The 22,282-nt window shown below is 45.9% G+C and overlaps 1 protein-coding gene across 20 annotated transcripts in view; it reads left to right on the top strand.

Annotated features, from left to right (window-relative positions):
* The first annotated feature begins 7,080 nt into the window (after positions 1-7,080).
* kcnt1b (potassium sodium-activated channel subfamily T member 1b) overlaps positions 7,081-22,282 on the top strand; it is a 53,717-nt gene continuing 38,515 nt past the window's right edge. For 8 of the 20 annotated variants that reach the window (XM_040196321.2, XM_040196319.2, XM_040196320.2 and 5 more), the window contains exons 1-3: positions 14,815-14,987; positions 17,986-18,055; positions 18,545-18,712. In XM_040196321.2, coding sequence (XP_040052255.1) covers positions 14,924-14,987; positions 17,986-18,055; positions 18,545-18,712 — 302 coding nt within the window. In that variant the 5' untranslated portion in view covers positions 14,815-14,923. Of the gene's footprint in view, positions 7,531-7,999; positions 8,119-9,367; positions 9,552-10,911; positions 11,056-11,145; positions 11,280-12,058; positions 12,271-12,784; positions 12,892-13,656; positions 14,454-14,814; positions 14,988-15,959; positions 16,424-17,985; positions 18,056-18,544; positions 18,713-22,282 lie in introns of those variants that run through there. The other 12 variants (XM_040196341.2, XM_040196336.2, XM_040196340.2 and 9 more) reach the window with 5 other exon arrangements.

Raw genomic sequence — 22,282 nt, 5'->3', positions numbered from 1 at the left:
GCTGTTCTCCCAGCATGCATCTTTAATAACTCAACCCACTTGATTTTTGGATTCAGCGGAAATTCAAATTATGTAAAGTTAAACTTTTGATTGTGTCTTTGTCCCCCATTGAAGAAATATTGATTGGGACGCCATCTGCGTGGACGTGAGGGATGTCAGAACTGTGGTAGCCTGTTGTTTTTTTTAAAGTAATGATACTATCGTGCCAACGAGATAATATGCTCGGCAAAACGATCCCAAATTCCATTCACTAGTTTCTTTTCAGAGATGAAAAGCTCCTAAACTCCTGGAACCTCCACGGCTAAAATCCGAAGAGCCGCTGAGCCCGCGCGTCCACAGATCCATGAACAGACCTTGCGTTGCTCATAAAAGCCCTGGAAAGCGCCGGTGAATGGAGCCGGGATTGTTTTGTCACGCTACTATTTGACAAAAGACCTAAAAGAATGAACCTTCATGGCGAAGGAAAAAAGGTTACATTGCTGTTGTCGGAAAAAAGAACCTCCATCTCATGGCGGCTGATTGCTTTGAACCGGCTACTAGATAAACGCAGTGGTCCGTTTCAGAAAGGCTTGCGATGTGACTGCCATCGGTGGGCTGTGACCTCCAGTGGATATGAAACAATGAATAAATAAAAGTGAAAAGCTGTAGTCCTGTGAATAGAGAGCATCAACCAGCATCTCTCTTCTACCTTTTCGCGGCCTCTGCCATCACACGGTGTGATGGTTTGCGCACAACAGCCACTTTCCTGCTTCCTCTGCTCTTCGCCCCTGTGAGCTGAGTGCACGTCTTGGCGCCCTCGGGAGGCCCGGCACCTGTGCGCCGCGGCTTCTCGCGCGCACGCAAAAGGTCCGCCGGAGGCCAGCGGGGGCCCCGTGCGGCTTGCTGGATCCATTACATCCACAAACTGATAGGGGGGGGGGGTCTCAGTGTATTTGGCTTGGCAGCCCGCTACATCCTTCCTGCCATGTTCACTGAAGCAATGTGTCGCTTTATTACCCCCCCCTCCGCCCTCCGGCCTCCATCACGTGGCGCGTGGTGTGTGTGAGCGGCGCTTCGCAGGAGTCGTGATTTGTCGTCATTGTGCTTCTGCTCGGCACGTTTTTGGAGGGGTTTTTTTTTCCGTAAAAGTCACGTTGATCGATGTGGAAACATAAGTTGCTGCGGTGATTATTTGGAAGTGAGGCCAAATTCGCCGCTGATGGCGGAGTTTATAAGCTGTGTCACAGCCGTACATCACTGTTTTATGGTCGACTTACGTAACATCCTGCTCTCAGGGGACAGTTTAGATTACTAACCATTCATCCTGCCTCTCACCGTGACATCCAAAGCAGGATGTATTTCATTTCCGCCTATTCTTCTTATCGAATGATGTGTGGCTAATGTAAAACAGCAGTGGCCCATGGCGGTGATTGCCAAACTTTTTTGGCAGAAAATACGCCCTTCACGGAGCAGCATTTTGCGTTTCCTCAGTGTCTGAGGTGGATGCATGTCTGTGGATACATGATCCAGTGGAGGGGCCCTGCATTCACACCGTCGACCCCTTACAGCCATTTAGTCCGTCACCTGCAGAAGTTAAGGTTGGGAATTTTGAGTCAAGCAAAGCGGGGACCGTGGCGGCAAAGTGGCCGGTTCACTGTCTGGAGCAGTAGGACAAATCTGCAACTTTCAGCCTTTAACCCCCAAGTTGAGTGTGTGTGGCTGCGTCAGTGTGCCCATAACAGGGTAATATGAACCACATGATGCATGTCGCTCATTTAGAAGCCAGGATCTTAATTTGTAGCCAGTTGAAAACTGGTATTCTTCCTCTGGCCACTGAGCTGTAAAACACCCATTGTCCTATTTTAGTTGATTTTCCATGAAATTGAATAATATGGTGTTTTCGTAAAGGCCTGGAAAAGAATGTAAGATAGCGTTAGTATTTACTCCCATTTCTCCAGTATCCTACAACCTGAAAGTTGTTTGCTTGTGATTTATAACTATTGTTTCAGACAATATGAAGCTACACAAGCCTCTCCAGTAATCCATATTTTAAATGGATGTTCTAAAAGTCAATAATAACGAATAAGCTTTCAGTGATGGAGCAACTTCAGGCCATTACTTTCTCCCACTAAGTGCTGTTGAGCATTTTAATTATTTTCCGTCTGGTTTTCACAAACTGCATGCACAGTGAACGCGTCGCAGCTCATGTCGGCGTTTCACCACTTGAGGGTGCAAGAAGACCAATGAGAGCCATCCTGTCGTGCTCCTGTCCTGCGCCTCACTTGATGGCACACAGCAGTAGCATGTCAGCTCACCTGGAAGCTCGGCCAGTGGTCTCTCGCCCCCCCTCTCCCTCTGCTGTTTAATCACCTCTGTGGTGCTGCATCTCCCTGCTGTCAGACGCTATCGCAGGGGCTGCTAACTGGCAGGTATAGTCGAGTTTTCACAAAATACTGGGCCTTCTCCCACTTGCTGTTGTGGCCGAGCAGCCCGAGGACCTGTTGAATCCCTGTGTCGAATTTTTATGCTTTTGTTTCATTTATTTAACACTCCTAAAAAAACCGAACATCAAATGCAGGAGTTTTTTGATAACCAGTAATTGGTGGATCAGAGAGGCAGCGTTTATTGCCCACTGATTTCACACATTAGGAATGAGTCCTAGCATGCCAGCGCGCATAAACACATCAATAAATGTCCTCTGGCACCAACTTTGCAGTGCTGCACTTTGTCAGGTTTCATTTTTATCTCATGATAAATTGTTTGCTCACAGGTGACCTTTACCGCGTTGCTTCAGCCTTTACTTCCCGGGAGGACGTTTATATTGTTATATATGATGCGTTTATAGATTCATATTTTATCATTGCATTCATTAAAACCTGTACAATGGACAAGATTATAATGACTTAATCGCATTGCAACTGCTTCAGTTTCAACGAGATTGGAAAACTGACCGGACACATCACATAACCAGCCTATATTAAGCAACACATATGTACCCAGTTGAAAGCTGCCTCATGCAATGTTCAAAGCGCAAATAACAACAAACAACTATCTATGAGTGCTAGTGCATGTGAGTATGGCCACTGGCTAGCTCACAACCGCTGCTTTGCATTCGGCTATCTTAGTGGTGCTGTTGAGAGACAATATTGTATTATCTTTATTTCATAATGATAATGGCGTACTGGCTAGGCCTATGAATTTAAATTCAAGTTTCTTCATCTTGTCCAGATGATCTCAGCTGTAACATAAATCACAAGGTCAGGAAATCGTGTATCTGTGTCACTAATAGTGTAAACTTAAGTTAAACTAAGTACATTTTTACATTAGAACCTCAATCCCTCTGAGTTACACTTTTATTCAGTTTAAATTATAAAAAAAAAATACTTTTTCAAACTTATCTTTCGATTTACGACTTTCAATTACTTTTATTTTGGACGTAGACGAATATCTGCTTATAACCGGGTTTGCATTGCCCATGCATACGGTTTAACGATGGGATACCACCCGTACATGGATGACCCGTACATCCATGTACCGTGTCAGTGGATGGCCTCGAGTGGCCCGTTCCATCTGGTCCCGGCTGGAGACTGGCAGAGCCATGTGGCAAGCTGGTACCTCTTTGACTGGGAGATGGTGCAAGCTGCATGTGAGGAAGAAGCTAAAAGGGGGAAATAATGCAGATTGAATTATTGCTGCTCCTACTTTACTTTGCTGAGATTTGTGTTCATTCTGTATTACACACCGTTGTAATGTATTTGTCTTTTAGCTGATCAGATCTTCATCATTAGACACTCTGGGTAGTGTTTAGGTTAGCACTGCCTTCTAGTAATATTTGCATTTGTGTCTTTAGAATGTTCTCGTCTTTTCAGTTTTATAAAAAAAACAAATTTCAATCTGATATTTTTTCACATTTTTTTTTACATTTTTCAACCCAATATTTTTTTACTTTCACAGTTTTTGACCTAATATTTGTTTTACTTTTTTAAAAATATTTTTTGACCCAATATATTTGTACTTATTTTGTCACATTTTTCAACCTAACTTAAAAAAAAAAAAAATTCTCAATGTATTTTTCAACCCAATATCTTTGTATTTTTTTAACTAATATTTTTGTAATTTTTTTTTCCATATATTTTTTAACCCAATATATTTTGACTTTTATCTCAAGACATTTTTTGACCTAACGTATTTTGACTTCTTTTTCAAAACAGTTTTTCGACCTAATATTATTTTCACTTTTTTCTGTGACATCTTTCGACTTATTTTCCTTATTATTTTTCGACCTTGTGTTTCTTCAAAACATTTACAACCTAGTATTTATGGACTTCTATCTCATGACATTTTTCGACCTAACAATCCAGGGTATTCATGCTATTTTAATAAGGAGGTCATAAAGTTAGGTTAGGCAGGTCAGTGCTAGCAGTGATTTTTGACATAGAAACACTGTATAATGCTGCGGGGATAACGTACTTTTGCAAAGCCCTTTGCACCCTGCTTCCCTCCACCACCTCCACAGAGCTAATGGAGGACGTATTCTTGGTGTTCCCTTTCATTTTTAGATTTGGAAGGAAAGGTGTAGGTATTATGAGGTTGTATGATATAAGGTCCAAACTTAAACTGATATGTTCTAAGATTCTCTGTATTTATCTCCCCTCACACTTCCTTAAATATACCAGACCCTCCGCTGCCAGTGACACCAAGCCAAGCCGAGCAGCTGCTGACTTTATAGGGTCCTCTTGTTGAGGTCTATTTCACAACCTCTATATCACTTTCCTCTCAAATGGGATTGCGTGTCACCATTTTTCTTTACAACTGCAAAATGACATGGAACATTTCCACAGCCTTAAAGATGAAGGACAGCGTGCCTGGTCACTGCCGCTCCACTACTGTCTTGTTTGTTTCTTCAACGGTACCGGAGACCATTTGTTCATGCTCGTTTTAAAGGAACAAGGAATCCGTGCGGTATGATACATGATGACAAAAAAAGACGTTCGCACTTCAACACCAACCTCACCTGAGTCCCGTTTTTTTGCATTGACACTGCGCAGTTTAAATGTGAGGTTACATGAAGGAAAGTGTTCTGAAATAAAGCCTATATCAAAAGTCAGCACTTGACCCTACTTTTGAAAAGATTACGGTTCGTCTATTGAGTTTTATTTATATGACACCTTTTAAACAAATTCAATCAAAAAGGCTTTAAAACTGATTGACAAAAAAAAATACAGTAAACAAATAAATACAACTGCATGTGTGGTTTTTTTTTTTAATGAAGGGGGTTTAATGCTTTGGAAATATAATGACTACAATAGAGCCGCACTAACTGGACCCCAATATGTATGATATGGTTTGGTAAAAATCACATTCAATAAACAAGATGACCCTTTGTCCATATGCACACTAACTAATCAAGGCGTATATATTAGTGATATGCCGAAATCTTCCCTGTGTGGTTATAAAACAATGTTGTGTAAGATGTACATGTTAAAACGCACATGCTCGATTCAACAGCATGCTTATGGACTAGGTATGCAAATGGGAGAAAAAAATGGATTAGGTTTTTAAGTTGAAGGTATTATGCAAAAAGGGTCACAAAAAGATTAATTCCAAGATTCTTTTCTTTTTTCCATCTTGGAATGTCACAAATCCTGGTCAAAAACCAAACCGACTGCCATATTTAAAACATCCGGACTCATCTCTGCATCTTCAAACCTTACCCAGCAACTCAGATACCCGACCAGCCATCCCGCTCCACCCCGTCCGCCTCAAACACATTCCAGAGTGTGTCTTCACCCGCTGTGAGTGGAAGATGACGTACTGAGGTTGAAGTTCTCTTACACGCCTCATTGTTGTGACTTTTGATTGGCAGGAATGTCTCCTGACAGACAGCTGCCGGACGTCTAGCGTGTCATCAACTGGCGGGTGGGGGGAGGTCGGGTGGATGAATCAGGAAGGTCAGCTGCTCCGAGTCGTCCCACACGCGGCCACACTGCTGCCACGCGGACGACGTCACATGTGACTGGGAATGATGGAGGGTCACCTTCCTGGACCATAAAAACACTGATGGCGAGGACATTTTTTGGCATTGACACCCATTAAAACGCTCAAACCTGCAGGACCTCCAAATTGTCCGCCGTGTATCGGGAAAGTGTCTGAGCTTCACTCAGACATTCCGACATTCTGGGGAATGTTAATTGTTTTCCCTCCCGGTCGTCACGTCAGGGCGAGAGTCACCTGACTTTTGTTCCAGATTGATGAGTGAAACCAGCACCTGCGGTCAAGAAATAGTTTGAACACGTGCGCTGCATAACTGCTTTAAAATAACATCTCTTCCTCTGTTTCTATGTGCTAAATAGGCGAGAAGGATGTGAAAGTTATGGAGCTGTTTGCCTTTTCTAACAGACATGGAGGCATCTCGGTGTCTTTGTAGTGAAACCATGGAATAGACATGCTGTGTGTGCTCTTATTTCAAACTGGGTAAGATGGCAAGGAATTGCTCTTAAAAAGTACACGTGTCAATGCTGCCATGACATGGATACCATACCAAGGACATGAAAGAAACAATGCAGCACCTGTTGCTCCGTAAAGAACCACATCCGCTCATTGCCTGCTGACTGCTGCGTTTAGTTTGTCCTTCACGTCTGTTATGAAATGCTTGCTTTCTTTCCATTTACCTCTCGGGCTCCTTTTTTCTACCTGTGCCGGACTGAGGCCGCCTTATGCCTGATTCCTCCTGCTCATTTGTTAACACCCTTCATCTGACTGTCCATCCATCTACCTGAGTCATCTGCATAATGCTTCAGAGTCAATCAAAATGTGCTTGTCAGCCCTTTCGAAGCCATGCACGTTGCATTTGCCTTTCACCCATCTTCGACCTGCATGAGATGATTCACCGTAGCATCTGAGGCCTTTCTGCTGGAAAGAGTTATAAATATAGCCGTCCTGCGGCACAGGTAGTCACGCAAAGAAGTGATGGACTGGGTGAGAGATTTGCAGGAGGAAGCAGGCAGGTTTTTTCCGTAGTCCTGCGGTGAAAATGTGAGATGGGGAAGATGTCACCACTAATGAGGAAATAGGACAGTAACGTTTGACCCTCCACCCCACACTGCTGCCTGTTCCTGGTCTAAGCTCACAGCAAACATGATTCATCACTGAAGGACGCTCTTCTCAACTCTTCTCCACACACGTGGACAAATCCTCTGGCGTGGCAGCTGTAAAAAAAAAAAATCAGCCTGGAAGCGGGGAGTCCGAGAGCAGGATTGAGTTTCCGGCTGCTGGGATGGTGCGACGAATTACTTGGGGGAATTTGCGCGGGGGGGCCGGTGGTGGTTGCTGACGGGAGGAGGTTGTACTCCTCGGAGGGGTCAAGTTCAATGTCGTTCTGGGCGGAAGGCTGTGACGGGCAGTAGTGGCGGAGCGGCATGTGGTGATCGAGCACCGGAGGCCTCGAGAGCTGACTGACGGCGAGCTGCTGCTCAGAGGCAGGAGCACAAATCCTGAGCGCAGATTCGAGGTGCTGAGGAGATAAAACATGGGGGTGTACAATGAACAAGGGTAAGACCAATAATCCAGATTACTCTGCTGCAGTGTAATTAGCACTTGGAAGTGACACGTACAGTATAACTGTACAGCCCATATTTATTTTATATTTATATAATTAATGAATTACAGGGCGATTGTGAATGTGTGTAAATAGAGTTAGTATATATGTAGTTACTGCAAACCTGTACTCCAAATGTTTATAACGTATATATGTATGTATATCCCTATATCTTAACTTCTGCACTAACTCATTTTAACTACTTTTCCTGGATGATTTTATTGTCATGCATATTAAATTATAATTCTTGGAGGGAGCCCTAAGATATTGTTTGCCAACAACTGCTTTTCTATAATTGTTGGGCATTTGAGAATTTCATATATTGGTAAAAATTGGATTTCTCTGATACTGCATAATTTGCAACTATAAGATGTATCATACACAGTAATTGCAATATGTTTACTATATTGCTTTGTGGTGCAGGGCCGCCCTGGAGCAACCGGAGTGCCGCCACACGATGCTCAAAGAGCGCAAAGGAGGGTCCCCCCGCCGCCGCGGCAGACTTCTCCCGAAAGACGTCTCCAACAACAAGATGTTCATGGGTGCGTTTATTCATTTAGTCTGCTGAACTTTTCTGTGTTTCTGTACTGCAGAAAATGAGCAGTGTCTACCGGAGGGGCAATCATTTAAGTTATCAATTTATTGCACGATATATGAAGAAGATGTGATTACATTTGATGTTACTGACTCATCGTTCCACAAGATTCACTTGGCGGAAAGCCCCGTATTGCTAATGGTTAATCTGATCACAATCTCACAATGAGGTCGCATTTCACTGTCATTGCTCCAGTCTGCTCAAGAGATGCCGGCTAGAGAGGATTTCCTGTTAATACTGAAAGGCGAGCAAACAGCTATCAAAGCGCTTCACTCTTCTCCCCGTCACCGCTGCTGATAATGATAATTATCAGCACCACGACTGACGAGAAGCCTCCAGAATAACGCTACATCCCTTTCACGGAGAGACTGTCAGAGACGTTCTGTATCAATGCAATAGCGTTCTATTGTATCAAGGCGAAAGCCCATTAAAGACTCACTGACAGGTGACAAACTTCAGTGAATGCTGCCATGCAGGGCACAATAGGCAGCGGCCTTTGCAGAGAAAAGAGCTTTTCTATGAGTACGTTTCGACCGCGGCGGCACCTGGTGGTGTCACAACCCCTTCCTCTACTTGTTTTTTCTTCCTGTCATCCATCTGCGCTCTTGCAGTCTCATTAATAACTCATGATTTAGGGCTCACATCTATTTACTAGGCATCGCCATGGGAACCAGACAAAACAGCTCAATACTGTTGGATCCGAGCTGTGTTTACTGCTTTTGCGGCATGTTAAGTAGTGCGATAAGATTTCACTGTCATTTCTTTTTGCTAGTCTAGAGCCAAGTTGACATCTAAACCTGCATTTAGATGACATTTAAAGGTTTAGAGCAGTGGTTCTCAAGTGGTCTGGCTCCGGGACCCACCATCACGCCTTAACGACAAGCCGCGACCCAAATCGAGGAACATTCTCAACTTCTCAAATTTATTTAATGAAAATATGGTGCAGTTTGAACCTGAGATAGTATGGAGACAGATTATATGCCAACACGAAAACAAGTTTAATGAATAAACAAAACTCTAGTTAATTCTAATGTTTGTTTTCCCAGGCAAAGGCCGGCGACCCATTAAAAACCAGTTGAGAATCACTGGTTTAGAGAACATGACGGTGCCCTAGAAAGATATTTATATTCTCTGTCATACGTTTTGACAGAAGGTTGTGACAAAGCGAAATGAAGCGCCCTGTCTTGTGTCGGCAGTCGGGGGATGGACTCGAGATGACCCGTCCTGTCGGGTGGAACAGTTCTGCCCCGAGTACAACGAGTGGAGAGCGGCAGCGCGCATGGTCAACGGGCGCGGCAAAGTGGCCGTGGCTTCTCTGGATGGCAGGATCTACGCAGCGGGCGGGGCAGACCACGTCAGGTGTTACAGCAGCGTGGAGAGGTGAGAGGCGGGACGCCTTCTCGACGCCGACCGCGCTTGTTATTCTATGAAATGTAAAGTACTTCTAACTGACATTTCCTTACCTCACGGTGAAGAAGGTGGTAGCTGGACGGTTGTAGATACAAGCTATAACTCACGCAAGGTTGCGGTCCGAACCAGGGTGCTGCTGTTCTGCACATGGTGCAACATCTGTCCTGATGTTTGTTTAACTTTTACCGGGAAATGGGCCTGAGAGCATGTTAGAACATAGAGGGCACAAAACATCAAGTACAGGCTTTCAACGGCCAAAAAGATGTATTTTGCAGAGTTGACTGGAACACAAAATAGTATCCACATTTTAAATGTTTGCATGTGAATATTCCTGGAAATGGATAAAACATATTTCATTTCAAAAACACATCATCACTTTCCTTTGTTTTACAGTAATCTATCTCCTAACGTTAATCTTGACCCTCAACGTCACATGATGAAGTAAATCAGCCTCATTTTCAGATACATTTAACTAGTCAGCAAATTAAACATTCACGGGAATGTACATTCACAGTAAACGTTATTCATCACTATAACCCTATTCTGTGCACTTTGGTGAGCGAATAGGAAGATCTTTCCTTTTTTTATTTGTTGTTGTTGTTTACATGAATAACCAGCAGAGGTCGTCATCGAGACAAACATCCGATCACAGCCTTTATGAAACTAAACCACCAGCAATCTTCTTAGTGAGCCACAAATCACCCAAAAGCCTAACTTTAAAGATTTGTGCGGCACGAAACAATATTTGTTTTAATAACTCACAGATTGAACTGGCCACTGTCAGCGTTTTTTCAATGTTTTTTTGCTGTGGGAAAAGCTCAAATGTTACCAGGGTATCATTTTCTCACAAAGTCAAAAAATACTTGAGCTCTTTCTCACACAGTCTCACGTCCTCTGCTTTCCTGTTGCTGCGCGTTTTCCCCCGTTTCCCCTCTGACTCGAGTGTCTTGAATGAGCTCTGTCCCGCGTCCCCACTGATAGGCGCGGACTCTCCAACGGAATCACAGCCGGTTGACCCCTTAATGACCCCCAGCAGCGGCTGATCTGCTCTAATGGACCCGGCCCAGCTGTGTGTCTCTCATCTCGGTTACCGGAGTGCATTGAATCTCTGAAGGATGCTCCTGGTGCGAATACCTTCAGGGAACCTCTGACGTGACACTCAAGGCAAAATATTTGATAACTAGAAAACGTTTTGTTGCTTTTCTTCTGAGGGATGCAGTTTTTTTTATGAGGGGAGAAATGGCCACAAAAGAAGAGGGAACCCTGCACGCAAATTCATTCCCCCGGTCCCTGAAAGGCAAACAATAGGAAGTCTCCCCCGTCACGGCAGGTACAACCCAGAGACGGACAGCTGGAGCACAGATGTGGCGCCCCTGAGCAGCCCCCGCAGCGGAGTGAGTCTGGTGGCGATGGACGGGTACCTGTACGCGATCGGGGGGCACGACGGCATTACTGCCATGAACACTGTGGAGAGGTACACGGGCATGCAGCAAAATAAGTGTGAACCCCTCTGCATAGACAGGGTGGTTTCAAACATGTTGTGTTTCCCCCCCCCACCCCCCAGGTACGACCCGCAGATGAACACATGGAGCAAGCAGAGGGCGATGCTGAGCAGACGCAGCGGAGCGGCGGCCGCCGTGCTGGGAGGTCACCTGTACGTGATGGGAGGGAACGACGGCGAGGTGGCTCTGGACTCGGGTGAGAGACGCGTCCTTTAAAAAAAACAGAAAAGAAGCCTCACAAAAGCTAAGAAACTATACAAAAAAAATCTGCAAATGATCTCATTTGAGCAGCTGGCAAATCAAAACTTTGGGTATTTTTGGTGTAGTGTAATTTGGTGTAGATGTGACGTTTTACAGCGGGCACAAATCCTACTTTCACACAAAGTATACAACTTTAAAACGAGAAAAACAAAGGAAAGAAACTTCAAGGGACTCTGGTCGTTCATCAATGTGGGAATTCCAAATGTTACTCTGAGCTCGGAGACATTTTGAGAACTGACATTCCCACCATTATTGTCTCCATCTATTAAGAAATCCCGGCTACCTTTGACGTCTCTGTGACGTCTGGCAGGACTCCAGTTACACACTAAGACTTTCTTGACCTTTTTGTTCCATTTTTCACACACACACACACACACACACACACACACACACACACACACACACTGTGACCTTGCCAAAGATAACCAGCGGTTATGTTGTGCCGCTGACTATTTTAGCCTATGAGAAGAGCACATCAGTGGAATTCCCACAGCCTTTTTAGGATCCCGTCAAGTATTATTTATTTATTTTAAATGAATATTCTCTCATGATTTTAAAAAAAGGCCTTTATTGAAAAATACCAGAAGCTCTTTCCTTTATTTTATTGCATTCAACGTGTCCTCTGCATTTCTGTACATGAATGTAAACTCTCCCTGTATGTAAGGCAATGCTACGGTATGTTAGTGGTGTATGTGGCCTCTAAATGTCCCCCAGTGGAGCGATACAGCCCCGCAGACGGCACCTGGTCGAAATGCGCCCACATGCTGAGTCCCAGGGAGGACGCCGGCTGCGCCGTGTACCTGGGACGCATCTACGTGGCCGGGGGCAAAGACGAGCTCAACCTGAAGCTCTGCGGCGCCGAGAGGTTCGACCCGGACGCCGCCAGGTGGACTCCTGTCAAACGCATGAGGAGCAAGAGGGACGACGTGAGTAGAGGATCGGTCGGGATGAAAGACGTCCCCCCTCGAGATCTCCGGGGCGAGTTTATTTTCGTGAACGATGAGAAGAGGAAAGAAACGCGGAGAGAAGCGATGGGCCTGACTCAACCGAGGGAAATGAGTGGAGGTCAAAGGTGTCGTCACTATTTTTGAAAGCCACGAGCAACGTAACGGGTGAAACTTAGTTTTGCATTTGTTTGCTCATTACCGGAAACTAACAGTTTGGACCTGACTATTGGTGCTATTTGAAACATTAAGGGATCACCACAGCTATAACAGCTCATTCTGACGGGGTCGCACACTAGACCAAATGGTGGATTGTACACTAAAACTATTGAATTTGTCAAATTAGATGATGGCGCAGGGTAATTGAGTTACTTGAGGAAACCACCTGGTCTACTGCTGCTCTGCAATATCGATAACACGTTCAATCTATTTCATTTAAATGAATCTGCGGGCGTAATCTTGTTTCTTTCCCTCGTGCTCACCGGTGTGCCTCCAGACGTCCCTCGTGGTGTTCAACGGTGCCCTGATGGCTGTGGGGGGCTCTGACGGTGTCACCACTCTGAAGACAATAGAGGCGTACTGTCATGAAACCAACGAGTGGAGGTAAGAGGGGAACCGACGCCGTGAGCTCCTTCGTCTGCTGCTCAGCGACATCACATGATTCAAATAACGGCCTGAGCTGTGAACCGTTTTTTGTTTCCATTCGCTGTTAATGTGGCTGCAGGAACAACGTGTGAAGGATGCAGTGATAACTAACCATAACTAAGTCACCGGTTACCGTGCATGTAGCATGTTTGGGTGTTTTGTATCTACTTGTTAAATGTTAAGCAAGATGGGTGTTTGTTTATTCATTTTATTTAAAAGGGAATAAAACTGAGGGAGTTTGATTTATACTCTCCGGTCCAAATGTGCTGGTTCACAGAAATCCTTTGGATGTCACACTTCTGACAAAAAGAAAAATTTAAATGATCGTACTTAGTGGGAAACTACACAAGATGCAGGGTGGTGCTGCAAAAAAGCAAAAAAATAAAGATTTTTACCAAAAAAGTGCTACAATGAATGAGGAGAAAAGCCTGAATAACCATTACTCGTGTTCCTCTTACATTTAAATCAAACGCTAAATGAATGCATACGATACAGATCACCGTCTAACCGGCCTTCAGCCGTCCAACATATTCCGAGCCGAGGACACAAAACAACTTTACATAAAGAGGGTCCGCTGCTTCCACCCAGACACAGAGAGTTCCTTTGTGATTCATGTGCCGGAGCTCATGTAAGCCTCCTATATCTAATATAGGCCTCCGGGCTGCTTACTGAATGTGAGTGCTTCGATGTCTGAGTCCGCTTTGCCTCTCTGTCTGTTTTTAGACACTTTGGAAGCATGAAGAGCAAGCACCCGGGCGGGAGAGTGGCTGCGCTGTGCCGAGACGACGCCGGTGTTATGTGAAGAGGAGAGAGGCATCGTGTATATATATGCGCCCGCTCCCTGGACACATTGTGATGTGGTTTGAATTAGGCAGGATAATGACTGAATAACTAAAGGGTTCACTTTCAAAATGAGACAGCAGCGGCTGTTCCAACGCGCCTCGCCGCATTAAATAAAAGCGCATTACAGGTTAGCAGGGTACCATCCAGGTCGTGGGTCGTTTTATGTCTTACGAAACGAAACTTTTTAGAGAGATGAATCAGCTGCAAATACATAAATAGGTTTTTATCATTTCCCCACCGATAAAACAGATATGTCACCTGTTTGGACTAGCCAATGGGATTCAGTACCAGCATGATAATAGCCAGACTAGCTGCGTTTTTTTTAACAAATAGGGTTTATTCGGTACCCTAATATTAGAGGAGGAGATTGCAATGTTAAACATGACAAAGTGGCCGGTGGTTCACAACATAGTACACAAATAGTGGTGGTGATGCACTAAAGTTTGAACAGGTATATGAGCCGAAGAGATGGAGGTAGACGTGGAAGTAATGCATGTTTTTTTGGTTACGAATGTGCAGGAGAAAACAGAGTACTCCATCTTTTGAGTTATGAGTATTTGCATGTATTATATCGTCCTGAAGGTGAGAAACGGAGCTGGCTGTTGGAGGTGGAGAAAGTGTACTGAATGTTTTCAAAATAATATAGTTCAATGATATAAAGATTTCTGATTAATGAAGTGTGTTTCTGTTTTTTTAATGTTCAGATCCTTTCTAATTTGCACCCGGACATTATTGAAGATCATCCGTGCAGATTAAATGTGTACATCAGCTTTTCTGTCAATACACGCGATGCTCTCCCGTTTTCAACATTTCAGCATTTAGCTCGTGTGAAACATTCAATAGACAAGGCAGCCACAGAATGCTTTGCAAATTAAAGAAGAAAAAAAAAGAGAAAAGAAGTCGGTGGGAAACACGACCCTGAGTGAGAGAAGCGAGTGAGTGAGATGTGACTGCTGGCATGGGAAAGCAGCGTAAGTGTCTGTGTGGGCAACGATGACGCTCACTGCTCGTCTCCCCTGGAGAATAATGGGCTGAAATGTGGAGCGGCTGAGCACAAGGAAACGCACACAGACCAAGCGCGGCTTCACCGGAGACACACACAACACAAGCCAGCGGTGTCTCCATCCAGCCCCCGGGCGCGCACAGAATGAATATATTTTTCAATTTGAGGGGGATTGTGAGACACATAGCAGAGGACAGAGCACTTGCAGGTATGTTTTTACGGAGGAGAAATCGATGTGGATCAGATTGTGGATTTTCTAGAAGTTGCTGTGCAAGACTTTGCATGCACTGTGTATGGACTACCTCGTGTTTAATGTTGCACATCGGGATATATATTCTGAGAAAAAACGGATAAGTAACTCAAATGAACAAATGAAAAATAAATTCCAAGTCATTGTTTTTGGCAAATGTCTATGGGGCCTATTAAAAAGATGTACTTGTTATGACTGGGTGATATGTTACTGTTACTGCATTCACAAGTACATGCAGTTGCACTTTCACCCTCTTACCACCAGATGACTGAGTGATGTATAGTGTACTCTGGCATTTCACACTATTCTATTTCACATATAACAGAAGAAGCAGTCCTATTTACCTAGTTAAAAAAGACAGAGGCAAGTGGACTTTATTTAGCAAACGGGGAGGCGAATAAATGATGATGATGATGATGCAGCAAAACACCTCATATTCTTAGATTTTATTCACTCCACCAAACACCTCTTTTTATCGAGAGAAGTTTCCTCTCAGCAGAATCAAAGACATCAGCTGTCCTCAGCGCTCACTGCCAAGTTCCCCGGCGGCAGGCGAAGCACCAGTGGGGGGGCTCGAGCATCCTCCTGATGTCTTTGGAGGGGGGGGGGGGTGCTGATGCTGACAGGGAAGCATGCAGGGAGTAGCGCTCATATGATGTCCTTATTCTAGACAATGTTACGCAACAGGAGACGCCGCGGAGAGGGACGGATTTTGCGCGCGAGCCGCGGAGAACGTTGCACGCGGGGATTCGGGAACTAAATAAATAAAGAAAGAAGGAGGCAAGTGGAAAACCCGGTTTACACTCGACGGCATAGGACTAAAAACACCCGTTCGCCCTGCTTCCGCCGAGCAATGCAGTTCGTCAACACCGGGGAAATAAAGTTGTTGCTAGGCGACAATATTCGGTAGGATTGGTATTGGTGGCGTTCTTTTTTTTTTTTTTTTTTCAAACGCCAGGTGCGCCATTAATTACCCCGCGTGTCCGAAGGCGTGTCAGCCCGATGACCGGGACTACTTTCTCTCCCCGACGCATCCACCTATTAAAACAGCGCGAGCGGCCTGCAGACCGCTAGCCCGTTAAGCCTCCGCGTCACCTGAGGGGAACCCTCCAGCCTCCAGCCTCCACCCCCCGGCCTGCGGACTCCCGGAGGCCACCTGACCCCCCCCCCCCCCCCCCCCCCCACGCTCCACGTGCCTCCCCTTGAGCCGCAGCCGTTTTATTTTTATTTATTTTTATGGTAAAAGATGAGGAGGATTCCGCAGCCCGGGCGCGCTGGCGGGGATCCCGCTCCGTCACACGGGCTCTGCCGCACGGCCGGCGCGGTGAGGGCGGCTAAACCAAGCGTGTGTTCGCGGTGACGGGAACCTCGCGCCGATACGGGACCGCAGCCAGGTAAAGTTCACAACAACAACAACAACAACAACAACAACAACATCGGAAGAAAGTTCCCCTTTGGGGAGCCCGACTTGCCCCTTTGTCAGTTCACTCACGGGTTAATGTGATTGCTTAATTATTGCGTGTCTATGCAATGACCTCATCGTAGAGTTGTTCTCATGCAACGTCTTATTGTCTTCATCACGAGGGTGTTTGTTTTACAACGCTGCTCAGCCAGATGCAGTTGCTTGTGACCTTACTATTTGTTCTCTAAAGTCTGGACTTTGCTGCAGATGTTTTTATTTCATCAGCAGTTTATAAAACAGTCATCACCATCTTCTGATGAACCAGAAGTATCCCTGTTTGTACAGGCAGGGAGAAGTTGTCACTAACAAGCGTTTTTCTTTTCAAGTGGAAGCCTCGTCCAAAGGAATTACTATAATCCCGTGTAACCATACAGAAAACTGACAGGACCCATTGTTTGGGAGATTGCATACGGGCCCTGCGTTGTAAATTCAGACAAAGAGCGATTTACCTCGGGCCTAACGCATTACATAACATTAGAAAAAAGCCTGCTTTCTTTTTGTCTGAATCTACAGTATTCTCTAAGTGGACACCGGCTCTTACCGGGAGCAATTCTGTACCCAATTATTGTGGTCACTTTGCCTCTTCCGTCATCCCCCAGAGGTTGCACACTCTGTATGTCAATAGAGGATGCGGCTTGGTGGGCTGGCATTCATGGGCTCTTTTGTATTAAAAAAAAAGAGAGTAAATTTGATGTCCTCCTGTTCACCTCCCCTGTAGTGTAAAGGACACACGGAGGACAACGTGTTCTTTGCACTTCAGTGACCTCCTTCATTCTTCTGTTTTGCTCCCCAGCCCACCGATTCCTCCTCTCCTTCCTCCGTCTGAAGGGTTTGTGCGTTTTCCGGTAAATCGGGGAGAGTGTGTCTCTGGGTGCTTTTAGCCCTCTCAAAGCCGCCCGCGCTGCACCGCGATGACCTCACGCGCGGCTCTGCATTACCCGCCTATTGTTCCCCCCTGCAGAGGGGACACACTGATGAATGGTGATCGGGGCCTTCTATGAAATAAGATGAACCCCGATCCATTCAAGTAGAAGTGAATGAATGAAGCACATCGTGTTCAGCCGGACAGCACCTGCATTGTTCTGGGGTAGAAACCTCGGTGTCCCATCGAGTAATTTACCTCTCCCCGTGTTGCAGATAATTGGTTTAACATCCCTTTTGATATGGCAATCCCCCCCCCCCCCCCCCAGAGTGTCTTATACACGCGTGGATCATAGCTGATTAACCCTCTTGAAATGCCAGTTTGCACCCCGTGGAGGTGTGCGCTGTGAATAATCAAACGACGCCGTTGTTCCTCCGTAATGCCGCTCTGTTTGCAGAGCAGCACGTTCCACTCTGGTCCGAGAAGATGTAATGTTATTAAAACCCTCACCAAGTTAGTAAGAGGTGAGTTTTCTCTATTAAAACTCTCTCTCACCCTCCCTCTCTTTCTCTTTCTCTCTCGTTTGTCACTCAATTCCCCCCCCCCCCCCCCCCCCCCTCCTCCCCTGCAAGAGGCGACCATGAGCCCTCCCCGCCGATCATCGAGCCCCCCCCGCCGATCCTCCGGCTCCCACGATGACAGGTAATTTCCTGGAGCTCTGAAGGCGCTGACAAACGGACACTTTTCCTGTTACGTACAAGTAGGTGGGCTGTGCTTTCCCACTTGTCTCTGCAGTAATCCTTCCCTTAAGTGTCCACTCTGATAGGGGGGGGGAAACAGACTTTTTTTTTCTTCTTTTTTTGTTTAATTCATGCACTTGTATATGTTAATTTTGTTTAATAATGCACGACAATGCAATTCTGACAGAATTGTCAAACGACGAGTGTAATCCTGGTGATAAATGAGCGTGCATCGATTTAAAAGGAAAGATTAGCATCTCATATGAGGCTATGCGTCCTGCCCCATATGTTGTATATCAAAGTACTGCTTCTTGCAAAAAATACGGCAAGTTTTACCAAGTGACTCGCGCAGTTGTCATGTGAGGCCGACCTCCGGCGCTTTGGGGGGCTGAAATGTCAAGCTGGCATGTTGATGAGCAGATGCCGCCGTCCTTCTCGCCCCGTCCTTCAGGCCCCCCGCTGAGACCCCGCAGAGGAACAACAGCAGCAACTCCGGCGTCGTTCTGGACATCTCGGCTCTCAAGATGGCGGAGGTGGACACGGAGGTGCCCCCTCTCCCGCCCCGATATCGCTTCAGGGATTTGCTGCTGGGGGACCAGACCTTTCAGAATGATGACAGGTATGTAACTCAGTATGCGAGCGGCTGCTCGGGGACATTCATGGGGGGGGGGGGGGGGGGGGGGGTGGCAGGCAGCTTTATTCACATGCTTTTATTATATTCAACACATTCCAGGAGTCGCTATGTGCCGAATATTGTAGTTGCTTCGCTCTCATTCCCTCGAGCTGCCTCATGTGTTTCTACCTCGGTTACTGTTCTCCTCCATTTCCCAGAATGACCACCTATGACAACCCCCGGGGGAGGAGGCTAGTGCTCAGCTGTTGGGTTTTATGTGTAGGTGGATGGAGAAATGGAAACGTACTAAGGGCTTTTGTGGCGATAAACGGCTGCACCGCGTACGACCTGGAGTACTGCTTAGAAAGAAAAAAAACAATTCTGTCTGTGAATGTGACCTTTGGTCCTCGCATCATTTCTCACATGCTTTTCATAGAAAGAAATGCAGGAAACATTACTCGTAGTTTTGTTATCGTCTGTCTTCTTAAAAAAATTCAGCGTGTTTCAGAGTGTTCTTATTTTGTTTCCTCTTCCTCTTGAGCTGACCATTTGGCAGCCCGCCCCCTTGGCGCCCGGGTCACTGGAGTGTTTGGGACTCTCCAAAGACTATTATCGCCGCTGTCGGGGGAGGAATCTGCAGCCTCGGCTGAGCGGAGCTCTCCGCGGTGCTGAAACAAAGCAAAGGCTCAGCGGCCGCTTCGATCTTCGAGCTGAAACGAGATTCATTACTCGAACTTCATCGCATCTCCGCATCCTCTCTGCTGTGTTTGTGGGATGATGTTCCTGCGGCGGAGCTTTCACAATAAGCTGAACAAAAGATAGAACCGCGGTGGCCTCGCGTCTACTGAAAGGCTCTGTAGGACCTTTCTTGTCTCAGGGTCACGCTACTGAACAAACATCTTATGTCCCCGGCCCCCCCCTCTTGCAACTGCACCGTTGATCATTTTATCGAAGGCCGGATCCGACAGACGGCTCGTTGTGCGCTTTATCTCGCCGCTGCAGGCCGTTGGATGTCCACAGCAGCAGCCATGTTTCAGCGATGAGTCGCTCCCCTTCCAGGGCTTTTTGTGTTCTACAATTAGCTCTCCGATATGCATCTTGTTTGTGTTGGAGGGAAGGCAGCAATCGGCCTTTCCACCATGCCTCGCCGTTCTGTTCGCTCGCCCGCTGTCTCCACGGCTCCCCGCTGTAAACATCTGTCAGAACGTTTTTATATCAATGCTACATGCAACATGTAGAAGTGGTTGGAGGCCAAAGGAAAATAAGAGACTGAATCACAGTATAGATTACGCTGCACATTAATAACATGGAAATTCAGTCAACATGTGGGGACATTTATTATTTAGTTGCCCTGTAATGAAGCGGACTACTTGATATTGCGTGTGTGTTATCCAGTAGATCCTCCGTCAATTGTTTTTCTGATCGCTATCCAATTGCAAAGGGTGATTAGGGTTTGCTGCTGGGCTCCCAACACATGACTGTGTGTGTGTGTGTGTGTGTTTGCACGCTAGTTCTCACAGTCACAGAACTACAGTAATTCAGAGATGAAGACGAGTAACCGCTGCAAACGGGTGATTTGTGGGATAAACATCTGCTCAATGTTGGTTCGGAAATGAAGGCGCGAAAGACAAAAAGCCGATTTATTGATGGTGTGTTGCAGAGTTAATTGCTGTTTTCTGAGCTCTAGAGTGCAAACGGAAGCCGGCGACGTCGCTGAGCTTTGCTCTATTTCTTGGTTGATGATCCTATGGACGCTCATGGTTCCTTCTGTTGATTATTTCCTCGCGCCGATGTTCTGCAGAGACTAGTTTCTAATTTACTTTTTCCACCCTGCCAGGAAGCTTTTTTTTTTTTTTTTTAAGAAATGACACTTCAGTTAAAGGTTTTAGAAAAATGCATATGAATAACATTATGATGCAGAATGGGCTGATATGCAACCGGGTTTACGCCTTTTACTCAACCACACAATTCAGCTGTGAAACCTCCATCAATGCCTCAAAACTACAGCAGAATCTCCCTTTGTGCACATATGAAATACACGCAATCATTGACTGTTTCCCGGTGCTTTTTTAAGCTCCTTCTGTGCTGTTACAGTTTGTGTCCTTGTGTTAATCTCTGTGTGTCTGTGATGTGGACGCAAGTGTGTTGGGGGGGGCGGGGGGGTCTCCCTCCCTCCTGGGCTGTCATTATCTCTAGGGTTGGGTGTAAGAGGACTGTAATTATGGCTTGGCTGTGTGGGCGGTTGGGTGCTGTAGAGGAGCAATCACGTCGAAGTCATGAAGGCTGACGGCCGCTGAGCGCTTTTATACGCCGACTCGGCCTGAAAACAGTCCCGTCTAATCAAAGCCGGCCGCTGATGGGAGCGGTTGACAGAGCGAGGACCGTTAATTGCTCCCTGAATCGACTCCAAACACCTGCTGGTGAGTCAAGCAGTGGCCCTCGGAACGGTGACCCGGCGCTGACGCACGTTCTGTTCTCGAGCGACAGCTCGTCCCAGACGGCGTCTGCTCGCCCGCGCCACCGCCAAAATGTTTCATCTCCGATATGACAGCTTTACAGCTGCCATTTAGGAGTCTTTGTACTTAGCTCAGGAATCGTGTCCAGGTTCCCTTTTTAGATCGATCTGGTACATTTCATGAACCAAAGGTATGGATCATCCACAGGTTTACACCAAACTACACATTTATGTTTTTTGTTACGATGGGTTTCTTTTTTTTATTGCTTTTTTTTTTCCTTTTTCTGTCCAGACACATTTGAAATGAATCAAACTCCACGTGGACAAAACACATACTGATACGTACGTACAGCAGCTGTTTGTTTGCCACGATTCCGGGGCAGAAGCGACCGCTGGGATTTGATGTCTGGATGATTTCCACCTGACTTCAGGACAGTGTTGATTAGATCAAGGACACGGAGGCAGAGGAGGAGTAGAAGGACCATAAAGTCTGAGTGAAGCAGATTCAGCAGTGATATGAAGATGGGGGGGATGATTAGGTCCACTAGGTGACGGAGGACTTGCTCGCTGGCTCTGTTTATACTCCAGGCTCTATTTCTCAATGCCAAATTCATATGCATTCTGCACAGAGGATTTGTAGCATACAGTAGTTTTAATAATAGTACCACAAGCAGTTATTAAATATTTGTATTGTATACAAACAGTGTAGTCCCATGAAACTGTGGAACAATTGAGCTGCTGTTGCTTCATACATAATATAGTGATTTCTCCCCTTTTTTTGGGATTAGCTATATGTTTCAACATTTCTAAGCAGTAGAATAAAACGTCCAGTGTTTTGCACACATCTCCTCGGCCTTGTTCATCATGACGCATGTGAATTCCACTTTCTACTCAATGAAGCACCTCCCACTGAGCTTTCTCTTAAATGTTTTGTCCCGCAGTCTCGACGTACTTGGAATCCTGAGTGTTGTCACTGCTGACAGGCACGCAACCCGAGTTTACAATTAAGACCATAGGTGGCATTAGTCACCACCATTAGCACAGAGTGTGTGGGCGACACCGCTAGACTCGTTCTCTCCGGCAGCGGCTGTTTGTCTGCGGCTGTCGGTGGTGGTTGTTGT

Source organism: Gasterosteus aculeatus, chromosome 13 (genome assembly GCF_964276395.1).
Source record: "Gasterosteus aculeatus chromosome 13, fGasAcu3.hap1.1, whole genome shotgun sequence".
Classification (NCBI taxonomy): Eukaryota; Metazoa; Chordata; class Actinopteri; order Perciformes; family Gasterosteidae; genus Gasterosteus; species Gasterosteus aculeatus.
This window is presented reverse-complemented; position numbering and strand designations above follow the sequence as displayed.